The sequence below is a fragment of the Sardina pilchardus genome, chromosome 2, assembly GCF_963854185.1.
Source record: "Sardina pilchardus chromosome 2, fSarPil1.1, whole genome shotgun sequence".
In the NCBI taxonomy this organism is placed as follows: domain Eukaryota; kingdom Metazoa; phylum Chordata; class Actinopteri; order Clupeiformes; family Clupeidae; genus Sardina; species Sardina pilchardus.
The window spans coordinates 45,041,689-45,051,576 of NC_084995.1; the positions used below are offsets into that span (position 1 = coordinate 45,041,689).

General features: G+C 43.9%; 1 protein-coding gene across 1 annotated transcript in view; it reads left to right on the top strand.

The window, feature by feature from the left end:
• Positions 1 to 997: 997 nt before the first annotated feature.
• The window catches only part of zgc:152670 (uncharacterized protein LOC557059 homolog), an 11,503-nt gene continuing 2,612 nt past the window's right edge, over positions 998 to 9,888 (top strand). Inside the window, exons 1-8 of the mRNA XM_062515636.1 lie at positions 998 to 1,149; positions 2,236 to 2,332; positions 3,416 to 3,552; positions 4,248 to 4,385; positions 5,339 to 5,578; positions 6,418 to 6,572; positions 6,857 to 7,033; positions 7,276 to 7,346. Of these exons, the coding sequence (XP_062371620.1) occupies positions 1,074 to 1,149; positions 2,236 to 2,332; positions 3,416 to 3,552; positions 4,248 to 4,385; positions 5,339 to 5,578; positions 6,418 to 6,572; positions 6,857 to 7,033; positions 7,276 to 7,346 (1,091 nt within the window). The 5' untranslated portion in view covers positions 998 to 1,073. The remainder of the gene's footprint in view (positions 1,150 to 2,235; positions 2,333 to 3,415; positions 3,553 to 4,247; positions 4,386 to 5,338; positions 5,579 to 6,417; positions 6,573 to 6,856; positions 7,034 to 7,275; positions 7,347 to 9,888) is intronic.

Below are 9,888 nucleotides of genomic sequence, written 5' to 3' on the forward strand. Positions count from 1 at the left end.
AGGTGAGGTCGTATGAGTACTAAGGTGAGGTCGTATCTAAGGTGAGGTCGTATGAGTACTAAGGTGAGGTCGTATCTAAAATGAGGTCGTATCTAAGGTGAGGTCGTATGAGTACTAAGGTGAGGTTGTATCTAAAATGAGGTCGTATCTAAGGTGAGGTCGTATGAGTACTAAGGTGAGGTCGTATCTAAGGTGAGGTCGTATGAGTACTAAGGTGAGGTCGTATCTAAGATGAGGTCGTATGAGTTCTAAGGTGAGGTCATATCTAAGGTTAGGTCGTATGTAAGGTGAGGTGGTATCTAAGGTGAGGTCGTATCTAAGGTGAGGTGGTATCTAAGGTGAGGTTGAATGAGTACTAAAGTGAGGTGGTATCTAAGGTGAGGTGGTATCTAAGTTGAGGTGGTATCTAAGGTGAGGTCGTATCTAAGGTGAGGTTGTATGAGTACTAAGGTGAGGTCGTATCTAAGGTGAGGTGGTATCTAAGTTGAGGTGGTATCTAAGGTGAGGTTGTATGAGTACTAAGGTGAGGTGGTATCTAATGAGGTGGTATCTAAGGTGAGGTTGTATGGCTACAGAACGAAACAGGCACAGACTAATGACCAGCTGAGGACCAGATCAAATATACATCAGATGTCAATCAAGACAAATGTCTTCCATCTCTTCTGAAAGATCCAGAAACACACACACACACACACACACACACGATAATGATCTGTGATAACCTCTGTCCCGTTAAGTTATAAACACACCTACATACACACCTTTTCCCACTCACCTGCAGATTTCAGGAAACCCCCATAAATTGCATGCTACAGATAAGATTGCCACTGGTGTGGTGTGGTGTGTGTGTGTGTGTGTGTGTGTGTGCGTGTGACATCTGAGATTAGTTTCACTTCAGACTGGTTGGTCAAGTTGTGTCCATGAAGACGTCACGTCACGTCATGGCTGATTTTAAAAGTATGACAGTGACTGGGAGGGCATCAGACACTGAGTTGAAGAAGACGGCAGCAGTGTCTCTCTCTCTGTGTGTGTGAGTGTGTGTGTGTGTGTGTGTGTGTGTGAAGGAAGAAAAGATGGTGCTACGACAACTCATGTTATTCCTGTTGCTGGGAAAGATCTCCACTGGACACGAGTACTATTCATCTACAGGTAACACACACACACACACACACACACAGAGAGACACTTTTTTCCATAGTTTGGCTGGTCCTGCGACTTATAGTCAGGTGCGACTTATATATCAACGTCAGACATTTGAACACATGTTCTGCTTTACACATCTACAGTATGTCAGATGGCTGTGTCTGCATAAGACACAGCAGTCTCACATAAGTCACATGTTTGCCATTTCAAAACATTGCCATTCAAAATTACACCAAATTTGAACTGTTTTAGTGCTGTGGCAAAGCAACATGAGAGTGCTTTCCAATAGTGTGTAGTTGGTTCAGTTCTGGTGTGAATGAAGTGTATGTGTGTGTGTGTGTGTGTGTGTGTGTACTGGTGTGAATGAAGTGTGTGCCATTTGGTGCAAAAGTTCGATTTGGAGGAGTGAGCAAATATAAATGCAATCCATTTACCATTAGCACACTAACCGCACATTTACCATTAGCACACTAACAGCACATTTACCATTAGCACACTAACAGCACAATTACCATTAGCACACTAACAGTACAATTACATCTTATTGTATAATGATTTACCATTAGCACACTAACAGTACAATTACATCTTATTGTATAATGACAATACTCCATTTACCATTAGCAAACTAACAGTGCAATTAAATCTTATTGTATAATGACAATAAACTTTAAGGCTTTCAATTAAATTTCAAATCAATTCACACTTGTCAGTTCAGGTGTATCTCCACTAGTGCACTTACAGCACAGTCCTCAGTATGCAGTACACAATAAAGTATTGTTTATTATTATAAACTGAAAAGTGGACCAGTTAAATCTGAAGAGGTCAAATAGTACACTCACAAGTATACCACACGTGCATTAGTAAACATACTACATAAAGTACACTTGGAATTACACTTCAACTGCACTGCACTGCAACTGCAACTTAAGTATCATGACCTGCTGTAATTAAACACCTATAATGTCTTGTATCTGTCTGTCTATCTGTGTCTTAGACTTTGGGTAGAGATTTACTTAGTGTGTGTGTGTATGTGTGTGTGTGTGTGTGTGTGTGTGTGTGTGTGTGTGTGTGTGTTTCTGGACCTTTCAGAGGAAATGGAAGATCTTATGATTGTGGATCAGACCCTAATGCTGAACTTGGCCAAATACATCAAAGAGGAGACAACACACATACAAGAACTGAACAGGTGAAACTCTGCTCTGCCTGTCTCCTCCCCCCCCCACACACACACAAACTTTTCTCAGATGCTTTCTGCTAATTGCACTGAATTAGGCATTTTTGAATCTGTCTTTCAGCTAAATTGTTTATCTTTTCTGACCCATGGGTTAGTCATTAGTTTTTAAAACACTATGCCCTTTTTGTGTTTTGATTATTACTTTTTAAACACTTTTAAACTATTGATTGCCCTTTTATGCGTTTATGTAAAATTACTTTGTCGTTTATTTTTTCTCTTTTTTAAACTTGTCTTTGACTGCAGCCCTTCTATGCTTGTACATTAGTATCAGCTGTTCCTGTTTGCTTGTGTTTATGTTAGGCACATTGACTGAGCTCTAAATGAAGCTGACTTGTGATGTGGCCTCTAGATGAAGCTGACTTGTGATGTGGCCTCTAGATGAAGCTGACTTGTGATGTGACCTCTAAATGAAGCTGACTTGTGATGTGGCCTCTAGATGAAGCTGACTTGTGATGTGGCCTCTAGATGAAGCTGACTTGTGATGTGACCTCTAAATGAAGCTGACTTGTGATGTGGCCTCTAAATGAAGCTGACTTGTGATGTGGCCTCTAAATGAAGCTGACTTGTGATCTGACTTGTGATGTGGCCTCTAAATGAAGCTGACTTGAGATGTGGCCTGTAAATGAAGCTAACTTGTGATGTGGTCTCTAAAATGAAGCTGACTTATGATGTGGCCTCTAAATGAAGCTGACTTGTGATCTGACTTGTGATGTGGCCTCTAAATGAAGCTGACTTGAGATGTGGCCTGTAAATGAAGCTGACTTGTGATCTGACTTGTGATGTGGCCTCTAAATGAAGCTGACTTGTGATGTGGCCTCTAAATGAAGCTGACTTGTGATGTGGCCTCTAGATGAAGCTGACTTGTGATGTGACCTCTAGATGAAGCTGACTTGTGATGTGGCCTCTAAATGAAGCTGACTTGTGATGTGGCCTCTAAATGAAGCTGACTTGTGATGTGGCCTCTAAATGAAGCTGACTTGTGATGTGGCCTCTAAATGAAGCTGACTTGTGATGTGGTGTCTCTCCCCTCTTCAGAGTCCTGAGAGACCTGCGGGGCCTCTCAGTCACCCAGCCGGACCTCAGTGACCCCATCACTGCCTACCAGCTGGTGAACCGGATCAAATGGAAGTTTGACACCATGGTGGAATACATTAAGAAGAGGCCCTCAGAGGGTACGGCCACGACATTCAGCCACGTCCTGTGGGCTTCTGTGTGTGTGTGTGTGTGTGTGTGTGTGCGTGCGTGCGTGCGTGCGTGTGTGCGTGTGTGTTTTGAATTTTCGTTTTCGCCACGGCATATAGCCAAATTCTAGCCTAGAAATCTAGACGCCCCTAGCGGCAGCAAATGTAATTTGGCTGGCGGGGCAGTCTAGCAACGCTCCGTAGAGCTAAGGAGCTGAGAAATGGAAAATAAAAGCAGGCCAATCACAGCATGTATAGAGTCAGTGGGTGGGCTTAACATAATGGTGACTGACATGCAACCAGAAGTTGCGACGGTAACGCATCCTGTTATTTGAAAACAAGAAGATGATTCGTTTAGCGTTATCCTATAATTGCGGGGAGGGAATTTGAAAGACAACTGTTTATCCCACCCCTCCGATTGAGCCCTGTCTACGGTGAGTGTCCAGACCCTACAGTACATCTTGATGTGGGTCTGGCTCGTCATGCTAGCCAAATTCCACAATTTGTTCAATTGACAATAAACAGGGAAATATCTTAGCATTCTGTAAATGTGATTCATTGTCCTTTTAGTGTATGTGTGTATGATGCTCTGTTTACGTCTGTGTGTGTGTGTGTGTGTGTGTGTGTGTGTGTGTGTGTGTGTGTGTGTGTGTGTGTGTGTGTGTGTGTGTGTGTGTGTGATTTAGATTTCCTGCAGTACTTGTCCTCCACACTGGAGGCGCTCCCAGAGCAGGACGAGGTGGACGGAGTGGCACTGGGCCTCATCAGGCTGCAGGAGATCTACGGACTGGAGCCGCAAAGCATCATGGGACATGGCCTGCCAGGTACACACACATACAGTCTGACTAGTGAACCATGCAGGGTCTCTGGAGAGAGAGTCTGAAGCTCTAACCACAAGACTACTGACTATTGAACCAGGGTCTCTGGAGAGAGAGTCTGAAGCGCTAAACTCAAAGGCAGGACAGCGATAATTTATTCCAGATATTTGTCAGTTCAAAGTCCAGACAATCCTAATGGAAAAAGGCTTTAACAAAAGAGAAAAAGACAAAAGTTAAAAAAATCTAAAATCGCAGTCCAGGAGAGTACACAGAGAACAAGCCAGGTTCCAGAGCACAGAGAAGAGTCCAAGTTCCAGAGCACAGAGAACAAGCCAGGTTCCAGAGCACAGAGAAGAGTCCAAGTTCCAGAGCACAGAGAACAAGCCAGGTTCCAGAGCACAGAGAAGAGTCCAAGTTCCAGAGCACAGAGAACAAGCCAGGTTCCAGAGCACAGAGAAGAGTCCAAGTTCCAGAGCACAGAGAACAAGCCAGGTTCCAGAGCACAGAGAAGAGTCCAAGTAAAGCTAACAATCCAAAGGGGTGATCCAAGAGATCCCTTCAGACAGTCCAGATCATACAGTCCAAAGCAGAGACCTCAGCACCGTAAGGCTTAAGCTTGGGAACACAAGAGTTTCACAAAGACTTAGCAGTGATGGTAACACAGAGCAGGGTTTAAATACCCTAAACTAATTAGTAAATTGATCATGTCACATGAAAACAATGAGACACTAGGCTAATTAGTCAATTGATCATGTCACATGAAAACAATGAGACACTAGGCTAATTGAAAGACAAGATGACTAAAGAACTATAGCCAAAAGGCAGAGCATAATCTTATAATAATGTCAATCCTGTGACACACACACATACACACCTGCACACACACAAGCAAGCACATACACATATATAAAGTAACACAAACAAACACACACACATATGACTGTGTTTTTCTCCTCCAGGTACGGAGCAGGCCTCTCGGTTAGACCCAGACGAGTGTTTCCACGTGGCTAAGGTGGCGTATAAGAATGAGAAGTTTGAGTTGGCCTGTCTGTGGCTGCAGGAGGCTTATCAGCTCATGCAGCAAGGGGAAGCCGCCTGGATCTCCACCTGGGATGCCAAGCTTCTCTTCGCCTCATCAGCCTTCAGCCTGGGGGATGTCCACACGGCCATAGACATCACTGAGGAGGTGGTAGACGCAGGTACAGTACATCATTACCTGCAGCAGCGATGTCAGAGCAGCCGTGATGTCAGAGCAGCAGTGATGTCAGAGCAGCAGTGATGTCAGACTGGCAGAGCAGCAGTGATGTCAGGTGTTCAGACTGTCTGGCTTGTCTTATATGTAGGCTACAAACGACACCCACTCATTAAAAACAACTAGTCCATGTCAAGAAGTACACTCAAAAACAAAACAAAGCATTCGGCATTACTGTCTGCACGTAGGCTATGCAGTTAGCATGTTTAGACATAGGTCAAGGCTATGCAGTTAGCATGTTTGGGCATAGATCAAGGCTATGCAGTTAGCATGTTTGGGCATAGATCAAGGCTATGCAGTTAGCATGTTTGGGCATAGGTCAAGGCTATGCAGTGAGCATGTAGATGTGATGTGATCGGCTGCTGCATGTTTGAGGTCAAGCCTCGTCCTCATGTTGCATGGAGGTATTATAAGAACTGGAGAAAGTGAACAGGTCCCGCCCCCATTCATTTCAATGGGAATGCTAGGCTAGTGAAAATTGCCAAAATTGAACGATTTTTTCAGGCTTCAACATGGCGTTTCAAGGGACTTGTTTCCGGTGCCGTTTTACTTAGCCAATTAAGTGCCAGGTTACTGATTGACGTAAGGTACAGAAGGAGAGCTCGTGCCCACACCAAGCTCGTGCATGAGCTGAGAGTGGAACAGCCACCAATCAGCATGAGGAAAACTATGGGAAAACGGCACCGGACAGGGCATGATGTATTTCTGGAAAATGGCGACGAGGAAGTGCCTTGCTAATCGGCGAAGCTAATCAGTCAAATCCTGACCCCCTGTCATGTTGTCCAGATCCAGCTAATGAAGAGGCGAAGCTCCAGCTGCTGAAGTACCGGCTCCACAGAGTGACCAAGCCGGTCTTCTTTGGGACCATTGACCTGTTTACGATACCAGAACCATCCAACACGTCCCACGAGGCCCTGTGCAGAAGTCAGCGCAGCAGGATGGCAAGTCGCCTTTAGACTTTAACAATTATTAATCATGTAGTTAGCCTGGATTGGACAGGTAAGATTTAGCCTAGCCTACTAGAGAGATAGATAGATACTTCTCAAGGGGAAATTCAAGAACTCCATCCTACTGGTATGATTTAAAACATCACAGGGTGAAAGTGAGAATTCATGAAGCCCTTTGAAGGAACATTCAAAATATATATGGTACTGTATATTGTGAAATAGACCAAAAATACTGCAATATTAGGCCTCTGCTATTCCTCCCATTGCTTGCCCTGCAGACCCCCCACAGGCAGAGGGCGCTGTTCTGCAGATACAGCACTGCCGGGGGGAACCCTCGCCTCATGTACGCCCCGGTCAAGGAGGAGGACGAGTGGGATCACCCAAGAATCGTCCGCTACCACAACGTCCTGTCTGAACAGGAAATGGACATGATAAAGACGATGGCCACGCCTGAGGTAACCTCACAAGCGTCAGCTGAATAAAATACAGACAATTATATAATCAGATATCATCTGTAGAATAAACACTCAAATGAAATGTACGTCATAATGAAATATATTCTATAAGATGTGTAGATGTAATGAAATATATTCTATAAGATGTGTAGATTTGTAGAACACTCTGTGCCCTGTGCTGAAGAAGCGCTATGTAAAGAAATAATATTATTATTATGATTATTACTATGATTACGTTTCAGCTCTCACGATCTCGTGTTGTTACTGGTTATGGAGAAACTGGACATGTTACAGAAAACCGTGTTTCTAAAAGGTGAGTTAATCTTGCAGTTTATATTGTAACGTTTAAACAGCACTATACTACATTAAATACAGATTAAATTAGCAGACACTTCTTTAGTCCAAAGTGATTTACATATGCCAACTATATTACAAGGGATTACATTGTCCCTGGAGCAATTTGGGGTTAAAGGAACATATTTCATATTAAACTATGCTGTTCCCTTAATTAAGACGAGTTGAAAGTCACACGACCAAGTATGGTGAGACAAAATAAAACGTGGTGCATTTCTAAGCAGGCAAAAGGGATAACTATATTGTGTGGCGGAATAACATTGGGAGCACTTAGACTCTGTGCTGTAATATCCTCACTCCAAAGTGAAACTGAAAGTGCAAGAGTGAGGATATTACTGTGCCACACAATATAGTTATCCCTCTTATCTGCTTACAAATGCACCACGTTTTATTTTGTCTCACCATACTTGGTCGTATGACTACTCGTGTAACTGTATTTTAAAAGAGAAAACATGGAGGTGTTTGGTCGCTTCTAACTTCATCTCTGTTTGGATCCTAATGAATGCATTGAGCTAGCTAAGTGCTATCAAAGTTGCGCCACGCGCCAGAGCCAGTGAGTGCACGCATAGAAACATGAGAGGTATGTATCAACTCGTCTTAGGGAATAACGTAGTTTAATATGAAAAAACGGTGAAGTGTTCCTTTAAGTGCCTTGCTCAAGGGCACAACAGTGAGAGCCGGAAATTTAACCGACAACTTTCAGGCTACTGCACGCTAGTCTTAGTCTAGAAATCTAGACGCACCCTAGCGGCCAAAAATAGTTTTGCCTAGCAGGATGGGCTAGGGTCGCACCGTTGAGGCCAAGCCTGCGTTCGACTCCAGGCCAGCCTATCCAATCAGAACGCTCTATCTGTGTACGGAGTCTTTGAGCCCGCCTTAGCTCAGCTTCGGCTTCCGATATTGACGCCAGGGGGCTGGACCATGCGTCCTCGTTCGACGAGTTGGGTGTGAGACCGTGTTGCACAACCATAGAAAAAAACGAAAGATGGATGAGGCTAACAAAGCGCGCTTGGCTTTGGAAGAGTTAGACTTGGGCTTTACTTTGAAGGTTGAGCAGAAAGGAGCACTCAAGTCATTCATTTTAAAGAAGGATGTATTTGCCGTTTTGCCGACCGGCTACGATTGGTCACAAATGCTGGCCTATTACGTGCAGAGGCAGCTTGAAAGACAACTGTTCATCCCACCCACAGGCTTCAGCTCTGTGAATGGTGCGACCCCAGACTACAGTATACATTTCTGTATAGTTTGGCTGGCCAGGCTATGCTAGTCCAGCTCCTTAAACACTACACTACACCACCCACAGGCCCCACTGCCCCCAACACTAAAGGAATAGTGTGGCATTTTGGATGTTTCCAACTTAGCCAGTGTAATATACAGTAGGTCGGTGGAGACCATTTTCAGCACATTTCATCCAGTCCCTCTAGTTACAGAGTGCGCCGGTGCTAAGCTAGTGCAAGTCAACAGGAACATGCAGCCTGCCACTAAACAGTCTTGCCCACCCCACATGCAGCCTGCCACTAAACACCTGAGACAAATCAATTGTAACATCAGACTGTATGTACATGTATCAATGTACATGTCTGTATTACAAGGGGTGGGGGGGGGGGGTTTAAATGTCTGTCCTGGTAAATTTATATTGATCTACATTCTGCTCATACAATCCTAGGCTACTATTTTTCAATGGTTTCAGCAGTTGGAGTCAGGCATGCGCGTATTTGATTAGGTTAATGCAGCCATAACCAACTAGAAATACTGGATGAAATGTGCTGAAAACGGTCTCCACTGACACTGGCTAAGTTGGAAATGAGGTCTTACATCCAAAATTCCAAACTGTTCCTTTAATACCACAGGGATACTGTAAACATGTACATACTGTGGCACCTAGTTCATGCCTGCATTGTATAAGGAGGTTTTCTTTTGCTAAGCCTAGGCAGGTAGGCCTATCTATCACTTAATAAAACTACCAAGCCTAGGCAATCACTTAATCAAACTACCAAGCCTATGCAGGTAGGCCTATCTATCACTTAATCAAACTACTAAGCCTAGGCAGGTAGGCCTATCTATCACTTAATCAAACTACTAAGCCTAGGCAGGTAGGCCTATCTATCACTTAATCAAACTACTAAGCCTAGGCAGGTAGGCCTATCTATCACTTAATAAAACTACCAAGCCTAGGCAGGTAGGCCTATCTATCACTTAATACAACTACCAAGCCTAGGTAGGTAGGCATATCTATCACTTAATCAAACTACCAAGCCTAGGCAGGTAGGCCTATCTATCACTTAATAAAACTACCAAGCCTAGGTAGGTAGGCCTATCTATCACTTAATCAAACTACCAAGCCTAGGCAAGTAGGCCTATCTATCACTTAATCAAACTACTAAGCCTAGGCAGGTAGGCCCATCTATCACTTAATCAAACTACTAAGCCTAGGCAGGTAGGCCCATCTATCACTTAATCAAACTACTAAGCCTAGGCAAGTAGGCCTATCACTTAATCAA